Here is a 27,460-nt window from a genome sequence, read left to right as displayed (position 1 = left end):
AGGTGGAAATGAAAAAAGGGAAACCAGCAGCACTACTGACCTCGAGGGCTGGACTGTAGCGTCCCTGTGCTAAATGAATGTACTGCAATGTCTACCACAGATTCCTCACGTGCTCTGGGAATATTTCTAATGGGAAGAGTACGATACAAAACAAACGTAATAAACCGATTTTTATAGTAGATGATCTGTTGGGAGCGCATGCCCACGCATTGTAGACGGTGAATACGGGTATCATTAAGGAAAGGAGGTCACAACTCAGAGCGCTAATCATTAACGCGTCTGGATTGGGTTACGGACTGCTCTCTCCGCCCCAGCTTCCTCTTCATCGCTTTGAGTCAAGACGAGGTCAAATCGTTATTTGAAATACTCAAACACGGTGTAATTCCTGCAGATCACCGACAATTTTAACAGAAACATGAATTTACACCGCGGTTCAGAACTTTCATGCGATTTTAAGTTTTGGGTGACAAAATGTTTGGTTAATTATTTGAAATATTCTAACCCTTTAGACACCAGTAAAAGAAATCCTGTAGATTACAATTTTTAAAGAATCGCCCCCCCCCCCCCCCCCCCATCCACGTATTAAGAACAACAAAAACATTTTCTTTCATGTCATGGTAAATTGTTTTGAGTGACAAGTTTGGTTAAAAAGTCTCAAGAATCCACAGGTTCGTTTCCTGACATCTGAAGCGTAAAAATATTTCAAGCATGTCGTCAGCCCAGGTCTGGTGAGGAACTTTCCTTGTGGGTTAAGGTGCGGGTGCGGAGGCGGGGGCGGGGGTGTAGGGGTGGAGCGGGGGTGGCGGGGGGGAGGTTTGGGAGTACAGTCAGAACCACACCCGTGCTCTCGAGCCCGACAACAAAGGGTACGCTTTGTAACCCAACGACTTCCTCGTTCGCAATGCCCTCTTTCTGCACTTTGACGGTGACTTCCTGGTGTGGTGCGCCCCACCCCCCCCGCCCCCTTGAAGACTGACTCACCTCGGGTGCTCTTTGGGTGGAGGAGCACACGCTGGCCCCCTCCGTGTCGGAGTCGTCCCCCGAGTTTGGGGAGGAGTCGTAGGACCTCCCCCCCGCCTGGGGCAGCCCCTGGTCCCGGAGAAAAGGGCAGTCCAGCCCCCCCGGCGCCGGGGCGAGCCGCTTGCACCAGCGGTAGCCTGCCGACGGGCCCGCGGAGGACTCCCCGGGGGGGTCCAGGTACGCGCACCAGAAGCTCTCGGCCAGGTGTGCGGGGACCTCCCTCTCGACGGTGCTCCTCTCCCCGCCTCCCTGCTGACCCGGGGCGCTGGAAAATTCGGGATGCGCCAGGTCCGAGCCAGCCGGTATCGCATGGTTTCTGCCACCCTCCTCCTCCTCCTGTCCGGCGGAACAAGGTGGAAAGCGAGTACCCACAGTGCAGCAGTCTGGCTCCGCCCCCGCTGACCCCACGGATGGGCTGCACCCGGAATCCAGTGCCTCCCCGAAGCCGCCGCCGCTGCCGCCGCCATCGGGGTTTCCCGGGAGAGGGGCGAGCGCAGGGGGCGGGCGCACGGACACCGCCGCCGCCTCGTTCTCGCTCGCCGTGGAGTCCGCCTCAGACTTGCGTCTCCCGGAGACGGCTCTGGCCAATCCGCTGCCTTCCTGCCTTCGGGGATGGACAGGGGGTGCCTGCCCTTCGGCGGCCGGAGCCAGCGAGGATGAGGATGAGGAGGAGGATGAGGAAGGAACCTGAGGGCTGCTGGACCGCTCCCTCCCGCAGGCGTTCTGGAACTTGCGGTACTTCAGACAGAGCAGGGCCGGGTCCGTCGGCGTGGCAACGGCAGGGCAGCCCGAGCAGCCCTGGCCGAGGCTTCCCGGGGCATCGTTCGCGGGTTTAGCGCACGGGGCCGTCTCTTCGGGGTCGCGCTCTCCCACCAGCTCCTCCACGTCCCTGCTCTCCTCTTTGACCTCGATGACCTCATCGTCGGCGGCGGCGTCCGCATCGGTGCCGGACCCTTGCTTCGCCGATTTCTCCCGCCAGAATTTTTTCCGGCAGCACACCCTCCGCGGGATGGCCTGAGCGCTCCTGCTGCTGTCGAAGAACTTTGGGATGAGGAAGTCGAAGCAGGCCTTGTCCAGGTCGTGGAAACCCAAAACGGTGGCGCACCTGCGAATTTCCAGAATGTTCTCCTTGGTGAAGAGGAGCTTTGCTGTGTAAGCAAATTCCAACAACGGGTCGAATCCTTCCACCGTAACCTGGGAAATAAGGAAAACATTGTCATTCACAGGACCCCTCAGATGAGTTATACATCCTCACAAGAATCCAAACGGCTTTATTTTCTACACATATTCAGTGTTAAATCAACTCTCATATGTTTGACTATTGGACTCATATGTTAGGTGTTGAATTAACACTGTACATTTCGAACTGTGTAGCAGGCTGGAATGTAAGAGTGTGAGTCATCCATGGGTGTTTTATTTTGGTAGGGATTGCTTATCTTCTTTAGGATTAGGATTAAAACAATAGCATTTAAACATTGTTTTGCAGAGCAATCACCCCCATGCACTTTATAATGTAGCTGTGTGATGATTTTTTGTTTATTTATGTTTTGCATGTTTGTAGGAAATGTGCAGTGCACACAAAAAATAACAACAAAAAGAATAATGAGGTGCACCATTGTTTAAAAAAAAAAAAAAAAAAACAGCCCCCTCCAGTGCTGTACCTCATCAGGGAGCGTGACGACCAGGCCTTGCCCCACCAGGCTAGTGACGCGTGTGTGGAAGTATTCGCTGCACGAGGCCAGCACGGAGCGGTGCGCGCGGAAGCCCTTGTTCTCCACCACCACCGTCAAGTCGCACAGGACGTCCCGCTTCCGCTGCTCGTTCAGGCTGCGCAGCACGTGCGAGCTGTGCACCGACGACTGGAACGTGAACACTGAAGACCGGGGGCTCTCGAAAGACATGGCGCGAAAAATCTGCAAAATAAACAAACAGATTTATTAATGAATTCCCTACACGCACTCACGATAACAACTCTTCGTCACATCTGACCAAAAGCCAATATTAAATCTAAAAATTATATATAAAAAGGAAGAAGGCAATTGGATTTGCCATGGGCACCGCTGCTTTGGGCTAATAACCAATTGATTACCACTTCACAGAAACCAGTTATGCGGAAAATGTTCCTTAACCATTGCGACAAAAAAGTTACCTTTATTTATTTAACAGGTTTCAGCGAAGTGGTTGAAAATCATCGGCATGTGGAAAATTCTTCAACACAGGAAAAATAACTCGGGTTGCCCTCCACTAAAAACAAGACCAAAGTGATCATTTGTTAATGGGGGCAATAGCAGACACCAGTGTTGACACACCAAATACAGAACACTGGTAAGGTTAGTGATTTCGTCACACTATGATGTAGGAATATCTTAAAACTGTACCTGCTAACCGAATGAACCTGCTGATTTATTGTTTATTTTATTTTTAAAAGAAACTCACAGTGTCCGACCAATACGATAGATTTAAAGAAGGTGCAATGTGCGCAATCAAGTTGCCTGCAGGATTCAATTTAACTCAGCCAACAAAAACAAACATTTGACACTTTAAAAATTCCCTAAATAGCATATTGTCTTCGCTGGGACTTGTGTGGACGGTATTCAGTGCTTAATTGTAGCGACACGGAACGTGATAACCGCAGGCCAAAAGCCCTTATCTAGGACACACTATAAGCTCAACTGGGTACTGTCAAGTCATGCACCGTGTTGTAACAGCGTACACTGCTGACTCACGCGCTCCTGCTGATAAAGGATGAGCAAGCATTTCCAGGCATTTACGGTTTTTTTTTTTATCAGCTACGGCAAACAGACTCGGTTTCCCTGGCAAATTACAATTTAGTGAAACATTATACAAGACAATGTCTATCCGACGTTGTTGACCTGGCGTAACATGCTAGTTACTGCGTCTCGGAGCATTCCAAGTTAAACCTACGTGTAAAGATGAACTGGCGTCGTCTGCAAGGAAATAAACTATAAAATGTATCTTATATGTATGCATTTCTAGTTACCTTATTTCTATTATGTTTCCTAGAACCAGTAATCTTGACCTTCATTATTTGATTTGTCGTGTTATCACATTTACAATTCATATCCTGATTTTTATAATTATGAAGCAAAGTATAACTCGGGCGCATCTCTAAGATACAACTCCCGGCAACGTTCGAACGGATTCAAGACTTAAAGTGGAGCAGCTCATTCATATGCACACGATTTATGAGAGAAGTGCACTTCAGCCACGTAAAACAGGCGAATATCACGTGTAGAAAATACGATTTCCCTTTCTCTGGCTAAAATGTTTTCACAATTTCCGCCCCGCCACAACAAAGAAACGCAATATATAGTCTGTAATTTTAAATGCCTCTATACTTTCCGGCTAAAAAGGTTCTCTATAAAGAAACCATGTTCCTTCGGAAAAATAACAGCACCGCGCACTTTCGATGCGGCCAGGGCAAGCGTAGGCTAATGCCGTGACGGCGCTTACTCACCTGCCGTATCACGTCGGTGAGACTACCTGGGTGTTCAGAACGGAGACCCGCTCACGGACGCGGTAAACATTCCCCTGCGTGCGTGCGCTCTAATTAAAGGGATGCTTGACAGCAACCTTTCTTTCGGAGCCGTGATCATGTGACGTTAGACAAATTATCCCCTATCCGCCCACTCGCGCACAGTTCCTCCCTTCTTTTTTTTTCCACAGCCCTCTGTCAAATTGTATCCCGTGTATCGCCGGAACACTACTTCCGCCTTTTGATAACCGGTAGACTATACTACTATACTAGCCTATTATAGGTTATGATTTTAAAAAGTGTTCATGGAAAACCAATAACGTATCTGACTTCTAAAATATAATGGCACGTTTCACCCTACTCGAAATCTTGCTGTTTTCTATCTAGTTCATCGAATGGCTTCTCTTTAACTGTAAATGAATAGTCTAGTCTTGTACATCCAAATATGTTTAGGCATAATAATATTTACGGAAAATGAGCTATTAACAATATGGGGGGAAAACTCACGTAGGCATTAGGCCTATTTGTTATTATGAATGTAGCCTATATTTACGTTACTAGTACATTTTTTTCCATTTGCTTGTTTAATTTGGGGAAGTTAGCCTATACAGTGCTTGTATCCATGCTATTATCATTTTCATTTGCATATAAACATAATTCATCATTTAATTTTTTTGCGAGCTGCCTTGTTAACGAGCACAGCGACACCTGACTGTTGGTACAAGCGCTGGCTGGGATTCCAGTCAATACAAACTAAGGTTTGTAAGCTTTCTAAATTTGTCGCTGATTTCGCGCAAACTTTCGGCTTTTTTCACTTGTTTGGGAGAGATGACGCTAGGTCCCTGTGGGTGTTTCCATTTTGGTAGTCGGTGGACAACGCAATAATTATTTTTCAAATAACAACTTCTACGAACTGCACGCACTTACATGACGTACATTCAATTCGTTCCGCCCTATAAAGCACAATCTGAGCAGGCGTTTTGGTATCAGTTTACTCCGTTTTGACATGGAACTACATATGCAAATAAAATGCGTGACGGCAGCTTTGGAAGCAGGAGGAAATTAAACTTCATTGTGATGTCACAGTCTGAATTCATTCATCCCATGTTCTTAAATTAGTTCAAAGGAGAAGCTGACACAATACGCTGGTTATTTTATTCACTGTGAATGCAAACCATCCAAAAGATAGCTTCTTTTTGGTTATACGTATCCGGGGCACGTACTTGTACTTGACCAATCCCAGTGGTTTGACTGGTAATCTGCGGCCACCGTTTTGTTCAGGACCTCTATAGAATATGGTTAAAGAAATGCAAAATTCTGTCCGCACGTATGTGTCTATTTAAGGTGTAATAAATTTAGGCTACTGCTCTCTGGAGCACGCTGTTCTGAGCATTGGAGAATCTGGCATAATCCACATGACTTCCTGGGAATTGAAAGAAAAAGAAAGATCATCTGATCACATATTTCGCAATTGTAGGAGATGCTGCCATTGTGAAACATGATGTGCTGTATTCTTAAAAAACGATGAATAAATGGTTCTTGTCCAATAGCAAATTCCCAGTAGAAAGGTTTAATGGGATCAAGTGAACCTTAATAACACCCAACCGTGTGTTTACCCCAGGTTTCATCTTCCAACAAATCTTCATGAATTAAATGAGGTTCCCTCTGACAAATTAGTATTAAATAATTGACTAGTCCGTCCAGCTTATCCTGGGCAAGGTCATGTGGGGTGCTGGAGCCATAAAAACTAGGAAAACTAATAAAACTAGTCGCATCTATTAAAGTTTTTTCCTTTCACAGCATATGTGATGCAATGTAACCCTTGTATATTTTTAACCCAAAGAGGATTATGTAACGTCGTGTAGCGACACACAGGAACGTTGTGGCCTCTGGTTCCTCGACCACGAGACTGTCCCCTTCCTCTTGTGACCCTGAAATAAACTATCGGCTTGATCAATCAGGCACCAGCCTGGGTCAAGGAACACCCCTTTCAGGAGGAAATGGGGAGCCAGATTTCACAGGCTTAAACCGTCGATTACTGCTTTAATGTTTATCTATCCATGTTGTATTGACAGCTCCAATACCACAAGCCAATCAAATGTTTGTGTACCAAAATAATCCACCAACCAGGTTCCTGTAAACACACGTGGGATTCTGTGACTTTGTGAGCATAAAACACACCAAAAATTCGCAACTTTAATACCTGATTAAAGAATTTAAACTGCTGTCTGTTGTTGTGTTCGTTTTGCTATGCATATGTTGGTCTGTTCTACATGGTTAAACTTAATTTTATGAGACTGATTAGATGAACTAACCGCATAATATAGAGAAGTGTGTCACTAACCCATAACTCAAACTGACCTTCATTAAATGGTAGTTGGCCTACTGTTAAACTCTATGTTTAGCCATTGCAGAATTATCATTTCCTCTGATTATAATTGTATAATATTATTTCTCATGTAATGAGAAAATCGTCCAGGCGCAAGAACTAACGCATTCACATGAGTTTTATTCAGAGTTAATACTGTGACTAGCATTTTCAAATTATCAATCAAATACACTGTCTTCCCTTTGATGGAGAATCAACAGCCCAAGGTTCTTCATGTACAATACAAACAGAGGTCAAGCACACGTAGCGATTAGCCTCTTTCCCGTTTACACTTACACTAATACAATTCAGTAGGAAAATGCACACCTAGGTATTAATACAAGTATCCAACAGACACCCAGAAATCAATATATTCCCATGTGTTTTGAACAAAAAAAAAACAAAAATCAGTTAAAGATGCACAAGGCAATAAAATGACCGTGGACCCCCCCCCCCCCCTGATAAAAGGGCCCCCCCGGGTCCCTGCACGGCAGTCTGGACCACACCCTCACGCTGTGGATTCTACACGGGAGCCTCCCCAGGAGGGGGGCACGGCAGAGGGGGGCGTCGGAGGTCAAAGGTCAGGAAGATCCGGGTCTCTTCTGACTCAGCACCCGGAGCGTCTCCAGCTGCTGGGAGCGCTCGCTGTGGACCGTGACCAGCGTGTGGTTCTCCTCGGCCAGGACCCGAAACTCCTCCTCCAGTCGGGCGATCTCCATGGACGCCGTCTCGTCCTCCACCAGCTCCGCGATCAGCTCCCTCCTGCGCGAGAAGCAGTGAAACGCAAACGCTAACGAGGCCGAACTCTGCGTCATCGTACTTCGTACTTCAAAAGGTTCGCCTGCGGAAAAGAACCATTAATCACTATGTCCCATCAAGGGAGCCGTAGTGCACTTCTGGGTTAACCCTTTAAGGTGTGAGGTCACAAATAAGTGTTTAGAATGTTCCTCAACTGAACATTCTAACGCTGATGTCACAATCACTACCGGGAACTGAGAGCCATGGAGTCCTAGAACACTTACTTAGAATTTTGGGCAAAAAAAGAAGGAAAATTCTTTGGACATTCTCAGGAACTGTGGGGGGAAAAAAATGGGGGGGGCTGTGACTAACCACCTAGTTTAATAGTTCCCTTAGTCGTCTGGGCCGTGAACCAGTTTGCGATGACCTGGCACGACGGCGAATTAGTCTGCGGTCTCCTCCCTCCCCGGCCTTTGTACTGGAGCAATTATTTGTGAGCGGGTAGTCACAGCGAAGTGTGTTGCAATCGATGTGGAAGAGTTCCAAGACAAAAAAAACCTGACCCTCAGGACTGCGCGGAGTGCAAGCAGCCAAACAAAATGCACGGACATGCGCCTCGAACCGAGAGGATTAACCAAGAGGAAAGAATGATGGGAAAACAACTGCACACCGCTCAGGATCGATCTGTGCTGCAGTTGGAGCTGTGCTGCAGCTCTAGTTAGGCCGCAAGAAAATAGTGGCGTAACCGGTCTGTGTAAGTCATAAATGCAAAGTCACGGTGTTTCTTGTGTTCCTCATTAAGCAATAAAAGCACAGATATCCGAGCCTTTAGGGTACAAAAGACACAGAGCGTACAGATGCGGATGTGGAAGCAAGCCACTGACAGAACTGTGTCAATCAGGCCTGGGTTAATTCTTTATTTGACGTGTTTTAACCAGGCGCAGTACAAACACCTTGTTTCAGTGGCCTAATTTTCCTGCAGATGAAAACTGAAACACAAAATGAAGCTTTTTTGCCAGTGTTGGGCACTCCTGTGATAGTGTGCCGGTTCTCCGGGTTATGAGCTCTGAGGTGAGTGAGCTACATGTGTGCAAACTGTGGCAGGTGGCCCCACAGGATGGCACTTGATTAGTGCGTAACGCTGTCCAGGGAGGAAGGGTTTCAGTCGGCAGGACAGGGCAAGAGCGCCCCCTATGGCCGACGTGGTGTTTGCAGTCTACACGCCTCAGCAGCGCACTCCGCCAACGCAACTACTGCGCACCTATGAGCCGCTGGACCGCGAGAGAACGGAGGCAGCCGATAGCCAGTGACGGTCAGCGCATAACCCGCGATTCTATGAGCTAATAATTTGTGAGCATAGCATAGCGCGGCACGGACGATATCACGGCGATAAGGGAATGCTTCGCTACACTTTCGGGAACCGAGACCGCAGGTGTTGGACCCCGTTTAAAAAAAAAAAAATGAAACGCCGTTAAACTTAAAAGCGAACGCGTGCTGTTTGTTTTAGTCACGGCGCCTTTAAACACAGGCACATTTCCAGCAGCAGAGCTGTACACAAGTGCTTGTCACGGTGACACACGGGTCTATTTATAAAACAATGGGACGTGGCCTGCGAGGAAGTCCCCCTTGTCGCTCAGCAGGGACCTCGGGTCCGAGGAAGTGCAGCCGACCGCAGCGTTGCGTCAGCCTCCAGTTTTGGGGCTGCTGAAAAGCGAGCCCCGGCGGAATCGGCGTTGCCAGCTTGTTAAAATTTCTGAAGCGGTTGCGCCGTTAGCTCTTCAGGGGGGTGACGTCCGCGCTCACTTCACTCCTGAAATATTTGAATGGCGTTTTGCATCTTCCCTGCGCTTGTACCACGAGAGAGACAGAGGGAGAGAGAGAGAGAGAAAGAGAGAAGTGTGTTCTGGGAGATTGTTAAGCGGTTCGCCGTTGTCCCACGCCGGGCGACACCCCTAGGAGAGAATTAGCTGGGGACACGGGGAGATGTGATAATTTCTTTTTTTCATCAACGTTTTCTGAGAGAGAGAGAGAGAGAGAGAGAGAGAGAGAGAGAGATGGTGGTAACATTGCGGTACCGTGTTTACCAGTAGCATGGATATATCCACACCAGTAAGGCCTTAATCCCCAGCAGCTAGTTTAAGGAGCATCCTTATTTCATATATCACAGGCACAGAGAGAGAGAGAGAGAGGGAGCTGAGCCAGCAGAATAACAGTAAATAAGGCAAAGCAAGCGAAAGTAATCCCGCTCACAGAATACTCTGGAAACATGAACAAAAAGAAACACGCGAGACATGAGTTTCATTTTCTGTGCAGAGAGACAGAGGAACAAAGTGTGCTTTATGTTGGCGTGTGAGCGAGTGGTGAAGTGTGTGTCAGTCTGAATGTGGGAGGAATATGTTTGTGCTCAGGCTGATTTAGAAGATTTAAAGCACTGTCATAGGGGAAGAGAGAATGTCTCTGTGTATTCCAGAGTTGGCGTTTCACCGAATTGGAACTGATAGGAGGCAGTTTTTACCAATGAAGCGTTTACCTGAGCAAATCCAAACTAGATTGCTGTACCCAATGAATTTCTTGGCCCAACTGTAAAAGAATAACCCTCCCCCAGCCTGTGCCCCACAGTACCCACCCCCCCCCCCTCCTTGTGCGCGGCATTAGACTCCGCAAATGACGAGGGCCGAAAACCCGATGATATTTGAAAACATTAAAGGAGGAGTAATATTACTAATGCGCGCACTGACGACCGGCAAACCAGAACTAAATCGATGTCAACCCAATCTCACACACGGCCCCACTCTAAATCCTGTTTTCCAGTCGCTAGGACGACCGCAAGTTTATGACACTTCATCCGTCAGGCGGCGAGACCGCGAATCACCACAACGATATCGTGAGTGGATTCTTTTTTTAAATGTATTTTATTTTTTTGTGAGGGCAGGTGGAGAATGGAGAGCAATGAATAGAACACAAACAGCACCCCTCCCCCCACCCCCCCCACCCCCAATCCCCCATCCCTGGAACCCTCTGGGACATGACTCACTTTCGATCCTCCAGCTGGGCAATTTCAATTTTGACCTGGTGAAACTCGGTGGCCATCTTGCAGTGGTCCCTGTACACCTGCACCGATTCCCTCAGTGACTGACAGGGGAGCACTGGCTGGGGAGAAGAGCAGAGAGAGAGAGAAAAAGAGAGAGAGAGAGAGAGGCAGAGTGATAGTGTAAAACAAAAACAAAAAGAAAACCAGAGAGCCGGAGAGAGAGAAAGAGGGTGAAAGAGCAAGTGTGAGAGAGAGGAGGCAGGAGAGGGAGAGGGAGAGAGACACAACTAAGAGAGAGAAATTCAATCCAAATCCAACCCACCATTATTAGTTAATTACAGGGGCTCGTACGCAAATACAAAATAACATAGCTTTCTCACCGTCGCTAGAGGTATACACTTTCATACCTAGAGAGAGAATGTCATTTGTTCTTTTATTAACTATTATTGTTCATTAGTTTATGCATGTGTTTATTTGCTTACAATTCATGACATTACACTGCCGTTTACATTCATAGTAATGCCTTTTGTAAAGCATTGTAAAGCTTTGTCAACGTATATACATAAAAATTTCATGCCAGTAAAGCATTTTGAATTGAACTGAAATGAAATGGGTGGGGGGGGGTGGTGAGTGAGTGGGAGAGCAGTGTGGGTACAAGGGCCGGTTAACGGGGGACGGTCAGGATGTGCGTTCAGAACGGGGCTATTGAAAGTTAGACACAATGGGAACCGGAACAGGGCAACGAAATGCCAGTGATGGCTACAGACTGCCTTCTGAAAACAACTCCCCCCCCCTTGGTGATCTAATGGGTTTACGCTGCCTTCCCACCGCATGGTGCCGGCTCAACTCGACTCGACTCGCTTTTGGTACCAGGTAGGCTACTTCGCTTTCCACTGCAGATAGTACCCCGTCAATGTAGCTGATCGTCATAGCGACGCCGCATGAAACGCGTTGCTCTGACCAATCAGCGGTCAGCAGTGTCCTCATGTCACCTTTTGGTATCGCCTCAGCTCGCTTGGAACCTCAACGGAGGCGATACCAAAAAAGAACCAGGTACCAGGTACTATCCACAACTTTTTGCCCGATGGATGACCCAAAAAGTCGAGTAGAGTCCAGTCAAGTTGTGCCGGTACCATGGGGCTATACACACCCCCACAGGCCTGGCGAGCGGATGTAAGACACAGCGCGGCACGCTCTCAATATTTCCATGTGAGTCCGGCTTCTCCAACTTACAGGGAAAAGGGCAGAAAAACCCCATGGACTAGCAAAGAGGAAGCTGGTGTACATGAAGGGGTTTGCCTGTTTTTGTCCGTGGGACAAAGTAGCCCTGCCCACAGCATGCTGGACATAGTGGGGGGGTCTATATTGAGTTACACTTCTTATCCGTAGAATGGCTATTAAAAAGAGCACACGCGTGCACGTGACAACAAACGTGCACGCTTACACGCACACACACACACACCCCTCTCTCTCTCTCTCTCTCTCTCTCAATTCAAGTTGATTTATTGGTATGAATACACATACACATAAATAAAATGTAAGATAATAGTAATATTAAAAGAATAATTATAAATGTCATAACATATAACAATAACAGCAACAACAGCTCACTCACACGCACGCACACACACACATACAGATGCATGTGACACACACGCGCACGCACACACACACACAGAGGAAGATGAGGCAAAGCTCAGAGAACAATCATTCTGACACGTGGAAAAAAAAAAAAAACAGTTACTCATATATTCTGTGGGCCTCTGACTTCTGCTTTCGGGATGATGCAGGACGGTTCGAAATATATATCCTCCACGGCCTCTTTCCTCAATTTTAATTCCCATTTCTGAGCGTCTCAATACCCGCAGTGTTTTACACGCAACAGCCACTCTGACGCAATAATGCCCTCCCTTCACAGGAAAAATTAAAAATATCTGCTGCAGCCTGCAGGTGGTAAAACTTAATAAAAAGGGTTGCACACTATTTCCTGTTTTAAAAAAATTTTGTTTTTAAATTTTTTATTAGTCTAAGATTAATGCGATTAAAATTAAAAAAAAAAAAAAAAACCATATTGGAGGAAATGGAATGTGCGACCTTTCTTTTGAGAGTGTTACTTCTGGACCCCTTGGTCCGCACCTCGACAGACAATATAGGTGTGTGTTTTTGTTTTCTTTTTATTTATTTATTTATTTTTTCCCACTTCGCAGTCTGTAGCGAGATCAAATTTCAATTTCCCAGGCGGCTGGGGGTTGTGTTCTCCTGGCCTGGTCATCTCTGTGCGGTGATCCCATCTCTGTCTGTAACCCTCTCAATCCGTTTGCACTGTTTTCGATTGATGCGAAATAATATATAACGTGGGAAAGCCGCTTGCTTTACCACCCATCCCCCTTTTTTGTTCTCTCGACCGTATCTTGATTTGGTTTACGTTTCTAATAAAACAAAGTGACTATATTTGTTCGTTAGACCCTTGCAGTGAATAAAGATATAAAGTTTTCAAGGATCTATTACATTTTTGGACCACCAGGCTGCTTTGAAGGTAGGGTAAGATATACTTTTTTAAACTCTGCCGTAAATACTACCTGGATTGTATTTACGACAGGCGTTTTTTATTTATTTATTTTTTTTTTTTAATGACCATGGCCGAAAAGACGAGAGTCTAATCTTTCAATACATATGGTACATGTTCATATTCATGCAACTTTTCATACTGCTAGGATCCCATGCTAATTTTACATAGCGCTAGCATCCCTCCGGGGGGATAGTGGGTGGGAAAAGGTAAAAAAAAATTCCTACTTTTTTCTGCTTTACATAGCAACAAATTATCGCCACTCTAATATATTGCAATACATTATGCTGCTTTACAGTACAAAACATCTACATATCTCCAATGTATTGCGGTATATTCAACTTGGCATTTTTGATGATCTATAGGACTTTGCCCACAGACCGTCAGTCTGTGTTTGTGTACTATGTTATTTAACTTTTTTACTGCCACCTAGTGGTCATAAAGCAATATGACATAGAGGCTGGCCATAAGGGAAACCATGCAAGAACCTGGCACATGGTGCAAGCTAGTAGCCTTGTACTATTTGTGGGGGGGGTGACTTTCTGAAATGAACACCCTTAGGGGTGTTCAGTGTTTTGACTGTCAGGGTGAGGGACGGTGACTCATTCAGAGTTAAGACAGTACAGCGTCTGAAATAGAGGCAGGGGAACTTCCGCCTTTCCCTCTCTCTCTCTCTCTCTCTCTCTCTCTCTCTCTCGCTCTCTTCCCCCTCTCTCACCTCTCTCTGTCTCTCCCCTCTCTCTTTCTTTCTTCCCTCCGTCTCTCTTGCACTTTCTCTCTCTTGCCCCCCTCTCTCTCTCTCTTTCTTCCTTCCATCTCTCTCGCACTTTCTCCCTCTTGCCCCCCCTCATCTCATCTCTCTGTCTTCCTCCCTCTCTCTCTCTCTCTCTCTCTCTCTTCTGACTCTCCCTCTTACACTCGCTCCCTCTGGGCTCCTCGCTCTCTCTCTGTCTTCCTCCTTCTCCCTCTCTCCCTCTCTCTCTCTCTCTCTCCCTCATTATCCCAGGACCCCATAAATGGATGTTGTAAACTGCTTCGGGCCCGAACCTCCCCAGCCGCCCTCCGACATCGTTTCGCCATGAATCTTGTGAATGGGAACAGAACGGCGAAGTTATTGCACTGGGTTGCGCAATACCGTACCACAGCACTATTTCCAGAGTCCTGCTCTATCAATAGGCCCTGGGGCTTGTGCGGTGCTTAGCCAAGAAGACTCCTTACTCTTCTGCCACCTGGCCCGATGAAGGTCCGAACAGGATCTAAAACGTTGTTTGTTGAATAAAGGTGCCCTGTCTGAGTTTCAGCGTGCGGGCTTTACTGAGTAGTTCATGAGCTCCAGTCTTTCCAATGCACGGCGTTGCAGGTTGTGCAGTTGTGTCTCTGATTAGCAGTGCTAGCATTTAAAGACACTGCAGGTGTTCACAGTTGCAGCGTGAGGAGAAATGTGCACTGTTGCATGCATGCAGAAGTAAGCGTGCAACATAGCAGTGGTTCATTTGCAGGCGTGCAGCGTAGCGACTGTTTAGCGCCTTGGACTTAGAGCAGCGTGCCTCTGAGGAGGTGCACAGTGTCGTAGGAGACTGTAACTAACCTGTAGCTGCTGTTCCAGGCCAGGGAAGGATGTAAGTAACAACTCGTCATCTTTCAGCTCTGAGAAAACGAAAAAAAACAAGTACAACTCATTACTAGTGACAGGCACAAACACAAATAGCCTTTGCTTTTGTGACTTTTCTAATGAAACACAAGCACAATGGTCGTATCACAGGATACAAACGGTTTGGATATGCAAATATGGACACAAGGGGTCATGGCTTACAGTGAGAGGACAGTGGTATATTGGAATCCTTACTGTACGATGGACCGTTTGACATTGACTACCTCAAAGGGACACTTATGCACAATGAGAGCACTGCGTACGAACAGGACTGAAAGCTCATAGCTGCAACCATCATGGGTAAAGAAAAAAATCTGACACTTTCTTTTTTTTACTCTACTTTTCTGGTTTTGCTAATAGATCGTTAAAAACGCCACAACCTCCATGATAAGCTCAAATTAATTAAATAAATAAATAAATACACTGCCGTGCTATTGTGTGATGGGAACACGAACGGACTGGGCCTGTTCAACTTGACGTCACGTCCCACGCTGCCTTGGCAAACGATAACCGGGCGCGCGCGAGTGGAAGGTGAAGTGTTAAACGCCTTTAAATATAGGTCAGAACTCCAAAAGCAAACGAGTGAATCACACAGCCCCGAGTTATTAAAGGGGAAACCTGACGCTGGACTGCCAGAGTAGCAGCTGCCATGCGAGCATTTGGCCGAAACGCTGTAAAACACTTTTGACAGCACTGTTGCCCTGACAGACTCACTGCGCAGCTAGGTACATATTTTGTTTTTTAAGATGCCGAAGCCTACCGAAATAGAGGGACCACCTGTCTCGCTGAAAAAAAAGACTAAAGTTACACGCGTGCGACATGCATGGCCTCGCGTGGGATTGTGCGAGTCGCTCTCTTGGTGAGAGGAATTTTGTACATGCAGTTCTGCCGGGAAAGGGTGCCTTTCACTTAGGGGAGAACACAATTGCGAATTGTCACGTGCGTTCATTGAGTCTTACTTTAGCCTATTTCTTAACTGACATGCCCATAATGTTTGATTGAATACAGTAACTCAACATTGCAACAATGTTTTATGGATCCTCCTCCTCCTCCTCCTCCTCCTCTCTCTCTCTCTCTGCGTGTGTGTGTAAACATGTGAACGAGCTTCACCTTTGGGCTCATCAAGGCTGAAGGCGATTCTAACTTCGGGTTTGTCAGGAGATACTCGTCTTGTTGAGGTGATCATTTATACCTCTGGAAGAAAGGGGGATACCAGATGTGCAGATATATAGCCACAACAGAAACAAACGAAACGCTTCTCTATTTAAACTGGAGCTTCAGCATCAAGTGACGTTAAGAATTTAACTGTCATATTGACAGACAATAACAAACAGGATACTCTTTATTTTACGGGACTGTCCCACACTGGATTCCCAAATATGACGCTAGCTTTTTAAATAAATATGTAATGTACTCTTCGCCCATCGGCGCATATAGGCTACACTGTCTTAAAATATGGCCTAGGTGAAAACCCAGTAAATAGTGTTCGTGTTTCCAAATGTTTGCCACTTTACAGTAAGCTGGCTATACGTGGACTTCGTGAGAGAGTGGTGGAATTCACAGGCAGTTCAACGGTAGCTTGACCCATCTAGTAGGCTACATCATGCAGTTGCACGTCGTCAACACAACCACTTATCGCGCGTATCGTAAATAGCTATAATAAAATGGAATATTCATTCACAGGCTATACTGGCACAAGTCCTCCTCGTTCCGGCTATCTAAGGGGAACACGACCTGACAAGACTGCTAAAGCAGAAGGCTGAAAGATGGAAGACTGTAACTCTACAATTGATGCAGTATCAGCACAACTGCAAACTACATGGATGCAAACCAATACAGGCAAAATAAAATAAATGAATAAACACATGCTTACCTCGGAACAGAAAAGCTTACCCTTGAGAACTGTACCACAGGATAAGAGGAAATTATGGTTAGACTTCCCCCTTTATTCGATTTTCTTAATGTCAGTAGTTTCTCACTCCAGCTGTACAACTATTGCTGCCCGGACTTAGGAAATGTCCGCGCTGTTCAATTCAAACGTGACCTTTCTTTTTGGCACGGAGAAGCCGAGGTTTTTGTCAGTCCCCACTTGCGTGCGCGCACCTGCCGTCGCAGTCACCCCACGGTATACCGTCACAGAGAAGTCTTCACGAGATGCCCCGACCGTAGCCTACTATTCACGCCGCCCAGCCAAATCCCCTTCAACATGTTCACGGACCACGCGACTTCAGCGCAAGACAATCAGCGTCTGGCAGCGACGGAATGCCGCGCGGTGTAGCCCCGTCTGTCAGTGGGTTTCCAATTAAATGGCTCAGACGGCATGACTTTAGACGAGAAAAATGTCCACCGCTCCAATCAGCTTTGAGTGACACAGCCATGCAGCGGCGATGCAATAGCTGTGCAATGATGCAGTGCTCCAGAATGAGGCTCCGCTAATTACTCGAGCAAAAAATAGTCTTTTTCTCTTCTGCTCATTATGCCCTTGCTGTTGACACACTGCTTATGAAGTTACTATGACAACATATTTTACAAGTAAGACATTTTGTACAAAGATATAATAATAATAATAACAATAATAATAATAATCATCATCATCATCATCACCACCACCACCATAATCATAAACATCATAAGCTTAACAATAATAATAGGACATTTGTAAAGCCTGTTTCTAATCATTGTGGTGATTTTTCATTGGTCCTTAAACACGAGATCTGAATTTACTGCTTGTTAATATCTAGGTAACATATATGTATGACTCATTCATAAATAGATGCGCCTTGGATGCAATCCATTTTTCGACTATCAACGCGTGTGGTCTGCAGTTGCGCCTGAATCGAGAGCTCGCTCACAGCCATTTCTTTCTTGCTGCGTGCACCCCGGCCAGAAAACACCACCAAAAATGGCTCTACATGTGCCGAAAGCTCCGGGCTTCGCCCAAATGTTAAAGGATGGCGCCAAGGTATTGTTAATTTACGTATATACGTTTAGCCAGGAGCTCTCGTTTTTTATATTTATCATCTGGTGCAGTTTGAATATTCATAATCGGCAATTAGTGCAGTACAGCGCTGTCATGCTCATGGGAGCTTTCTAGAATAAAGACCATAGGCCACACTGCCTGTACTGTAGCTGTTTTTCAATGGACGGAAATGCCTGTGTTCATATATTTGCATTTGTAGTTCTATCTATATGTAATCTTGCAAAATATAGAATGTATAGGACATGTATGTGTAACATTTAGCTACAGTCTTCTGGCTAATGAAAAGTAATCTGTGCCAAAGGAGGAGGCTAGCGTTAGTTATCAGCCAGTTGGAGCACTGATTAGCCAAACTTAGCAAGATAACGTAAGATGGAGATTTATCGTTAACAATTAGCTATCTAAATAGCCGCATTCATCAATTCTCAAGAACTATGTTGTGTTTATAAATTTTTCCCGTTCACCACTCTACGTGTGCTGTTAGCTACATTTTTATGGCCTAATTCTTGATGGGACTCATACGTAGGCGCTGTATAGATAAATAAAGGCTTAAGCGGCTTTGCACCGCATATACCGTAACTTTTGTAGCTACAATATAAATGCAAAGGGTTTGATGCTAATGAATCCTGGTTGCTGGTTACGTCGATTTCTTGTAAAGATGGTTAAAGATATCTCGCATCCTTAGCTTGGTAGCCAGCAATATTATTTCGCAACGTTCTCTAGCCCCATAGTTCTTTAAAAATGGTCGTGCTATGTGGGGATCAGTCATGGGGATTTGACTTACGCTGTACGTTTCATACACTGTCAGTTCTGTTTATGGACAATAACGGTTTTCTGTCCAGCTGGGCGTTGCCAAGACTGCAATAATTATTGGCTGTTACAGGAAGTAATGCGTTAAATTTGATCTTTGCATTACTGACACCTCTTGTTCAGTCAAGCAACGTTATTGGTAGTAACTCGCCAGTTTAATCAACAGTTAATTAAATGTTTATCTCCTGAACCCATGCTATTATTATTATTTTTATTAACAACCGTTTGTACATTGTTTCATTTTGCGAACGCGTCATTCTGTTTTGTGGTGTGGTCATTGTAGCATTACTCCGGGCTAGAGGAGGCGATCTACCGTAACATTCAAGCGTGCAAAGAACTTGCACGGACCACACGGACAGCTTATGGGCCAAATGGTAGGTAATGACTCTCTTCCTGTGTGTCTGCGCGTGCGTGTGTTTATATATTTGTTTGTTTGTAATGAAGTGCTTTAGGTTTTCGAGTCACTTAAACACTTGGGAAAACTGCATGTTACAGGCATGAACAAAATGGTCATCAACCACCTGGAGAAGCTCTTCGTCACCAACGACGCGGCCACCATCCTGAGGGAGCTGGAGGTGGGTGGGCCGTCCGATTTCCCCCAAAGCTCCATCCCCGAAATCCGTTCCCCCTGCTTTCTGCTCTTGTGTTTGTGTCGCAAGTTGCTCTGGTTAAGACCTGTTTGTGTTTTCCCCTTGACTGTGACGCGGTGACACTGAAACGCCGCCATTTTGGTGTGCCAATAGGTCCAGCACCCGGCGGCCAAGATGATCGTCATGGCGTCCCACATGCAGGAGCAGGAGGTCGGGGACGGGACCAACTTCGTCCTGGTGTTTGCCGGGGCCCTGCTGGAGCTGGCCGAGGAGCTGCTGAGGATGGGCCTGTCCGTGTCCGAGGTGAGAGAGCCAGCGCACCGCACGCGCTCCCTTCTGTGTATTATGAGAGTAATAACATCCGGAGATTTGTCTTTCATACAAAGGAAGAAACCATATAAAACTGACTGACATGTCGGTCACCAGTCGGCACCCTGAGCCGACCAGAGGAGGATGGGTTTCCCCCTTGAGCCTGGTTCCTTCCAAGGTTTATTCCCATCTGCCACGGGGAGTTTTTCCTTGCCACTGTTGCCTTAGGCTTGCTCCTGTGGGGGTTTAGGCCAGAGTTGTCTGTAAAGCGTATTGTCACAACTGCTATAAAATACGCTATCCAATAAAATTTGATTGATTGATTGATTGAAACGGGCCAAAGTGTTTCACAGTGGAATTAACAATTTGACTATGACACTGGGGAGTGCCCTGACTCTTTGCAGTAAGTGTTTTGGGGTGTTTTACCAGTCACAGTAAACCAAGGCCTTTGTTTAACCCATCGCCGGATATCGCGAGCTGAGATTGGACCCATAATGCAGTGGGTTTGAGGCCGTCTTGTGGTCCCGTTCCTCGTCGCAGGTGATCGAGGGGTACGAGATGGCGTGCAAGAGAGCGCTGGCCGTCCTGCCCGAGTGCGTGTGCGCCTCAGCGGATAACCTGTGCGACCTGGAGGAGGCCACCACCATGATCCGCCCCGCCGTCATGAGCAAGCAGTACGGCAACGAGGACTTCCTGGCCAACCTCATCGCCCAGGCCTGCGGTGAGTGCTGACGCATACACACACACACACGCTCACTAACACACATACACACACACACACTCACTGACACACATACACACACACACACGCTCACTAACACACATACACACACACACACTCACTGACACACATACACACACACACACACACTCACTGACACACATACACACACACACACTCACTAAGACACATACACACACACACTCACTGACACGTACACACGCACTCACTGACACACATACACACACACTCACTGACACGCATACACACACACGCTCACTAACACACATACAGACACACACACTCACTAACTGTGTCACACACTCACTGACATACATACACACACACACACACACACACACACACACACACACTCACTGACACACATACACACACACACACACTCACTAAGACACACACACACACACTCACTGAAACACATACACACACACTCACTAAGACACATACGTACACACACTCTCACACACACGCTCACTAACACACATACACACACACACGCTCACTAACACACATACACACACACACACTATCACTGACACACACACACACACACACACACACACACACACACTCACTGACACACATACACACACACACACACACACTCACTAAGACACATACACACACACACAATCACTGACACGTACACACGCACTCACTGACACACATACACACACACTCACTGACACGCATACACACACACACGCTCACTAACACACATACAGACACACACACTCACTAACTGTGTCACACACTCACTGACATACATACATACACACACACACACACACACACACACACACACACACACACACACACTCACTGACACACATACACACACACACACACACTCACTAAGACACACACACACACACTCACTGAAACACATACACACACACTCACTAAGACACATACGTACACACACACACACACAAACACACGTACACACGCACTCACTGACACACACACACACACACACACTCACTGACACGCATACACACACACGCTCACTAACACACATACAGACACACACACTCACTAACACACATACATACACACACACACACAAACACACGTACACACGCACTCACTGACACACATACACACACACACACACACTCACTAAGACACATACACACACACACACAGACACTCACTAACACATACACGCACAAGAACACACTCACTAACACACACGCACACACACAGATGCGCACACACACACTGATGCACATACGCACACACACACATGCACACACACAGATGCGCACACACACACTGATGCACATACACACACACACATACATAGACACACACAGGCCCTGCAGGCATCGTGGAGTGGCTATTGTATTGCCCTGGAGGACAGTAATGCTGCATTTCTATATTGTATATATATTTAAAAATTGGAGGACATGCATGCTTGATGATTGTCTTATTTATTAATTCATACAGTGTTTATCAAGAACTTCCAGCTCCAATGTTGGGTTTTTTCCACTGTGGGTGCGTTGTGTGGTTGAGTTACTAAATTATCAGGAGATGTCCGTCTTGTTTTGTCACCATTTTGTGTAATTTTATCCAAGAGCCTTTTTTTCTGTTGTTTGTTGCAGTTTCCATCTGTCCGGAGACAGGAAATTTCAACGTGGACAATGTCAGAGTCTGTAAAATCCCGGTAAGGGCCTGTATCGTGGTTTACTAGTACTGTAAGCTTTACATACATTTACAGACATTTAGCACTTAGCGCTCATCCAGAACAACGTACACAGCTTTTGCATTGTTTACATAATATTCATTTATGCAGCTGGATATATACTGAGGCAATGCAGGTTAAGCACCTTGCTCGAGGGTACAGCTGCAGTGTCCTGCCTGGGAATCGAACCTATGACCTTTAGGTTGCACGGTCTGTCCCTTAACCATCGTGCTGCTCTCCGGCCTGTTGTGGCTAACTGTTGCGGTGTCATTTCCTGAGCTGTAACGGTAATGGCGCCGCGTGTCTGAGGGACCGCGGCTCACTGATTGCGGCTTCCATCCATCCCAGGGTTGCGGGTTGACCTCCTCGACGGTCCTGCATGGAATGGTGTTCAAGAAGGAGGCGGAAGGGGACGTCACCTCGGTCAAAGACGCCAAGATAGCCGTGTTCTCCTGCCCCTTCGACTGCATGGTGACCGAGACTAAGGTAGGCCCGCCCTCTTTTTTCTTTTTTACAACGAAGTTCCGCTTTCAGAAGGAACTGTGCGTCACTACATCACGGGTGTCCACCACCATTCCCCAAGGGCCTCGGCGTCTGCTGGTTTCTGGCTGTGTTTCAGCTCTTAACCCTTTAATGCGTGACATCACAAATATTTGATTAGAATATTCTTAACTGAACATTCTAATGGTGATGTCACAATCACTACTGGTAATCGAAAACAATGGAGTTCTAGAACACTGACTTAGACGATAGAGAAGTAATTCCAGAAAAGCCTGCTCTTCAAAGGGTTAAGCTAAGTCACCGATTGGCTGAAGAGTCCACACGCCTCGTTCCTGAGGCCTAGAATGGCTGAAAGGGAAAGACTGAAAGGGAAACCACAAAGACCAGCAGACACCTCTGGATTTTGGAAACCCCTGCCATGTAGGATCCCAGCCGGAGCACCACCCTGTGTGTAAAGGCTGTGACGCATGTGGTGGTGTCGTTTCCCAGGGGACGGTGTTGATAAAGAACGCCGAGGAGCTGCTGAGCTTCAGCAAGGGCGAGGAGGACATGATGGAGGCGCAGGTGAAGGCCATCGCCGAGTCCGGCGCCAACGTGGTGGTGACCGGGGGAAAGGTGGCGGACATGGCCCTGCACTACGCCAACAAGTACCAGCTGATGGTGGTCCGGTGAGAACCCGTCCGCTGCCCAATCCATAAAATCAACGACCATATAAGGTCACAAGAGTACATCACTCTTCAGTAAGCACATCTATCAAGGAAGGGGCGTGGCAGAGCAGACAAATGGCACAGTGTTAAGCAGAGAAGTTAGCCATAAACAGATAACGCTGACACGTTTGCCCCGACGCTCACACTGACCTCTCCACGGCTGTTCTCCCTCAGGCTGAACTCCAAGTGGGACCTGAGAAGACTGTGTAAAACTGTGAGCGGCACTGCACTGCCCAGGCTGGTGAGTGTCTGCGACCGAAACGCAGCCAGAGAAAACTGAACGGTTTCGCGCTAAACCTCTGCTCTGGAGCTACCAGAACCGTTTCCAATGTGTGTGTGTGTGTGTGTGCGTGCGTGCGTGCGTGCGTGCGTGCGTGCGTGCGTGCGTGCGTGCGTGCGTGCGTGCGTGCGTGCGTGCGTGCGTGCGTGCGTGCGTGCGTGCGTGCGTGCGTGCGTGCGTGCGTGCGTGCGTGCGTGCGTGCGTGTGTGTGTGATGATTCAGGAGACCAGTGAATGGAGGAGCATCAAGCACTAGTGTGTAGGCATAGATGGGCCATGTTTCAATTGCTGTTTTTGTGCCAGTAGGGGGCGCTCTTCCCTCTGAACTGAATAAAATCTAAATTACTGGGCTGATGAAATAATTAAGAGCAGAAGTTGGAATGTGGTCCAGAAACAGATACGGCCCTCCTTGCCTCCCCGTGCTCTAACCTGTTGTGAGCCACCATATGATAGAAATCCTCCGTAAATACGTTGGTATGTTTTCGATGTGCCATACCAGCGTTTCTGCTTCCCTCCCACAGACGGCTCCGACACCCGAGGAGATGGGTCACTGCGACAGCGTCTTCCTGACGGAAGTGGGCGACACCCAGGTGGTGGTCTTCAAACACGGTGAGGCTCCCGTCCGGCAGGTCAACCAACGCCAGGCCATGCCTTTCATTAAATCACGATGTCCGTGTATCTAACGATCTTTACTCTGTCTTTTCTTTTCCAGAAAAAGAAGATGGCGCCATCTCCACTCTGGTTATCCGCGGGTCCACGGACAACCTCATGGACGACATCGAGCGAGCCGTCGACGACGGTGTCAACACGTTCAAACTCCTCGTCAGGGTAGGCTAAGCCCCCCCGAGCGAGAGATGAGACTCTTCCTTCACCCTTAAAACTGAATGGCAGAGGCGAGCTGCCGTTAGCGATTGGCTAAACTGTTGTGAGCGGTTGGCAGTTTGAATTTGAATTCGAATCCCAACGGTTTTTTTCCTCTCTGCCCAGGACAAGCGGCTCCTGCCGGGCGCGGGAGCCACGGAGATCGAGCTGGCCAAACAGATCACGTCTTACGGAGAGGTGAGAACAGAGCATCCGATTGGTTATCCCAGCTCTTCGGTCTTTAAGAAGTCAGGCTGCCCCTTTTTCTATAACACAGGGTTTGAGGACTTTATTGTCCTATTAAAAAGGACAATTTTTATGGACATCAGAGTGCACTGTCACACACGAGACAGCAAAACAAAGAGAATAATGAAATTAATAATGTTATATAAACCATTCTGATGACATCATTGGGGTCACTTGTAGAAATGAGCCTGCCCTGTAATATAAACCATTCTGATGACATCACGGGGGTCGCTTTGCATTGCAGTCCTGCCCGGGTCTGGAGCAGTACGCCATCAAGAAGTTCGCCGAGGCCTTCGAGGCGGTGCCCCGCGCGCTGGCCGAGAACTCGGGCATCAAGGGCAACGAGCTCATCTCCAAACTCTACGCCTCGCACCACGAGGGGAACAAGAACATGGGCTTCGACATCGAGGTGAGAGAGCGGGCGCGGACGACCCAACCTGACTTTGTTTGACTGATGGCAGAGGTGTTGGATATCCGAAATGTTTTTTGCGTAAACACCCGCTCCCCCCCCCCCCCCGTGTGCTTCCTGCAGGCCGAGGGAGCAACTTTGAAGGACATGGTGGAGGCCCGAATTTTCGACCCCTATCTGGTCAAACACTGGGGCATCAAGCTGGCCACCAACGCCGCCGTCACCGTGCTCAGAGTCGACCAGGTCAGACGCTCTTTCGTTCGGGGCTCGGAGGGGAGGGGAGGGGTGGGTGGGTGAGGGGGGATCCAGGTCAGGTTCCTCTTTGGGTCAGGTGCACAGTGTTGTTGTTGACACCATGTCGTGTGCGGTGTGCCAGATCATCATGGCTAAGCCGGCAGGTGGACCCCGAACCCCCAAACAGCAAGGCCACTGGGACAAGGACGGCTGGGAGGACGAGGCCGATAAATTCGACACCCATTATTAATTTGAAAAGGGCGAACAAAAGGTGCCGCTGTAAAAATCCGGGAATGTTTTTCACAAATAACGAAAACCTGCATGGATTCTCTCACCAGTTTGGGTGTTGTGTGTGATCAAATTAATACTTAATAGTTTTTCACTGCTTGTCGATACTAATATTATGATCGAGAAAAATTTATGGTTTGATGTAGCTTCACTTGAATGACATAAGAGTTTTCAGTGTGGTGTATTTACATTTGTAATTTCCCCTGAAGCATGCACAAAGTAAATATAATAGTATTTAAATTCAAGTCATTAATGGAAAGAATTTCTGAAATTACTCTTAATAACGGTTTGCATATACGTACAATTGTAAGTTACTGTGTAGGATTTGAGATGACACGTTGAATGATGGCCTCTATTGTGTGTAACCCGGAGTGAAATTCACTGCATGCTGCATCCAGTTTTCTGCACGCCACCACATGTCCTGAATTGGGAATCGATGAGCTGGATAGATATTTGACTCTCGGTGTACTTGTTATTTAATCATTTTCTTAAAGAAGTCAGGGTTTTCACTGACTGGCAGATAGGGAACCTTTCAGAAAGCCCACACCAGCACCTTGGTGTGATTGGGTCTGATGTTCTAAATTCGCGGTCAGTCATTGAGTAACTGTTGACCTAGCGTAATTGCCACATCTTTACTGTGAAGGAGAAAAGAAATGGTGTGGTATTGTATGGGTGTGTGTGCGCCGCGTTTATTGGAGTGGGCTTAGGTTTAAAACCCCCAGTCTACCTGTAACCTTATCTTTGCAGGTCATTTTTGATGCTGCATTGTTCTTCGTTTAGCACAGAGCAACATGTGTGGTTAACAGAACAGTTGCAGAGGTAGCTGTAAATAAAATAAAAAAGTAAAATAAAATTGCAGATGTGATGAACTGCATTTTGATGTGGAGGGGGGGAGAAAAGACAAGAACACCCTTGGGAGGCTACATTGACTATTGCTGGAAAAAAAGTACACTCATGGACCATTTTGTGTTCACGGACCGTTTGGAACAGGCTTTTGTTCTTCTGTCCACAATTTAATAAAAACAATTGAAGAAACAGATGAGGAAGCATGCCTGGTCACTAGGGAAGAACCTCTAATGCCAATTTGGCCTTTTTTGGAGCTGGGGGGTATGCACGCAAATTTTGATGCGAATGCTTTCAAGACCAATTTAACCCTTTGAAGTGTATTTTTTTTCTTCCAAAATTTAAAGTCAGTGTTCTAGAACTCCAGTGCTTCCAGTTACCAGTAGTGATTGTTACGTCAGCATGGGAATGTCCAGTTTGTAACATTACATATTACAGTCTAATTACATATTTGTGATGTTTGATTTGAAGGGTGAAACAAAATGGAGTCGTGTCACTAAGTCTAAACTGATCTTTGTAGGGGGGCTGTTTAACAAGTTATTTCTCTCCCTCCTCAGATCATTATGGCTAAACCAGCTGGGGGACCGAAAGCTCCCCAAAACAAGCCAGGGTGGGACGACGAAGACTAAGACGGGCTCTCCTGGATCCTCTCAACCACCTTAATTTAATGTCCAACTGCTTTTTTCTGTCTAGGAATAACCATGTGTTGTTATACAGATCCAAAATGGCTGCTGTCAGTTTTTTTGTTTTTGTTTTGTTTTTTTTCCCCTAATAAAAGGCACTTGAGCTGTCAATCGTTTCAGGGTTTCTGATTTATTGTCATTTGTTTCTTACTGACCAAAATTACATAATCATACAATTTCCATTGTTATTTTCTATTTAGTTTATCATAATAAAGCCCCAGTTTGCTCCTGTATGCAGGATTAGCAAGAATTTTTCCATTGCACCTGAAGTAACTTTGCATTGACTCCTTTTCTACTTGATCAAAGCCAGCATTGCAATCTGTTGCTGGACCTCTGGAACACTGGCGAAACCTCACACTATGTTCAGGGGAAAATGTCTTCCACAGACCATTTGTCATTGCATGGATGATCTTCTCCCGTTAGT

General features: G+C 46.8%; 3 protein-coding genes across 5 annotated transcripts in view; 1 reads left to right on the top strand and 2 right to left on the bottom strand.

Annotated features, from left to right (window-relative positions):
- The window catches only part of bach1b (BTB and CNC homology 1, basic leucine zipper transcription factor 1 b), a 9,805-nt gene extending 5,148 nt beyond the window's left edge, over positions 1 to 4,657 (bottom strand). Inside the window, exons 1-3 of the mRNA XM_064352615.1 lie at positions 4,499 to 4,657; positions 2,682 to 2,933; positions 982 to 2,214 (exon numbers count right to left, since the gene is read on the bottom strand). Of these exons, the coding sequence (XP_064208685.1) occupies positions 982 to 2,214; positions 2,682 to 2,921 (1,473 nt within the window). The 5' untranslated portion in view covers positions 2,922 to 2,933; positions 4,499 to 4,657. The remainder of the gene's footprint in view (positions 1 to 981; positions 2,215 to 2,681; positions 2,934 to 4,498) is intronic.
- Positions 4,658 to 7,005: 2,348 nt separating this feature from the next.
- map3k7cl (map3k7 C-terminal like) lies at positions 7,006 to 17,225 on the bottom strand. 2 transcript variants are annotated; one of them, XM_064352614.1, is made up of 5 exons: positions 16,764 to 17,225; positions 15,981 to 16,064; positions 14,808 to 14,866; positions 10,657 to 10,772; positions 7,006 to 7,646 (listed from the first exon to the last, which is right to left on the bottom strand). In XM_064352614.1, exons 2-5 carry the CDS (start codon positions 16,054 to 16,056, stop codon positions 7,466 to 7,468), a joined length of 432 nt encoding a protein of 143 aa, XP_064208684.1. In that variant the 5' UTR covers positions 16,057 to 16,064; positions 16,764 to 17,225; the 3' UTR covers positions 7,006 to 7,465. The 2 variants fall into 2 exon arrangements, with proteins under 2 accessions (XP_064208684.1, XP_064208683.1); XM_064352613.1 differs by having other exon boundaries at positions 16,744 to 17,224.
- A 444-nt stretch (positions 17,226 to 17,669) lies between these two features.
- Positions 17,670 to 27,147, top strand: LOC135264033 (T-complex protein 1 subunit theta-like). Of its 2 annotated transcripts, XM_064352611.1 has the most exons (16): positions 17,670 to 17,832; positions 18,941 to 19,031; positions 19,153 to 19,232; positions 19,401 to 19,550; positions 20,097 to 20,277; positions 21,906 to 21,967; positions 22,334 to 22,471; positions 22,976 to 23,154; positions 23,368 to 23,434; positions 23,994 to 24,081; positions 24,185 to 24,300; positions 24,460 to 24,531; positions 24,824 to 24,988; positions 25,112 to 25,231; positions 25,365 to 25,493; positions 26,911 to 27,147. In XM_064352611.1, the coding sequence occupies exons 1-15, from the start codon at positions 17,773 to 17,775 to the stop codon at positions 25,470 to 25,472; spliced, it is 1,677 nt and encodes a 558-aa protein (XP_064208681.1). In that variant the 5' UTR covers positions 17,670 to 17,772; the 3' UTR covers positions 25,473 to 25,493; positions 26,911 to 27,147. The 2 variants fall into 2 exon arrangements, with proteins under 2 accessions (XP_064208681.1, XP_064208682.1); XM_064352612.1 differs by lacking the exon at positions 25,365 to 25,493.
- Positions 27,148 to 27,460: the final 313 nt, after the last annotated feature.

The sequence above is a fragment of the Anguilla rostrata genome, chromosome 9 (genome assembly GCF_018555375.3).
Source record: "Anguilla rostrata isolate EN2019 chromosome 9, ASM1855537v3, whole genome shotgun sequence".
Taxonomy (NCBI): Eukaryota; Metazoa; Chordata; class Actinopteri; order Anguilliformes; family Anguillidae; genus Anguilla; species Anguilla rostrata.
Note: the sequence above shows the minus strand (reverse complement) of the source record. Positions and strands in the feature narration are given on the sequence as shown.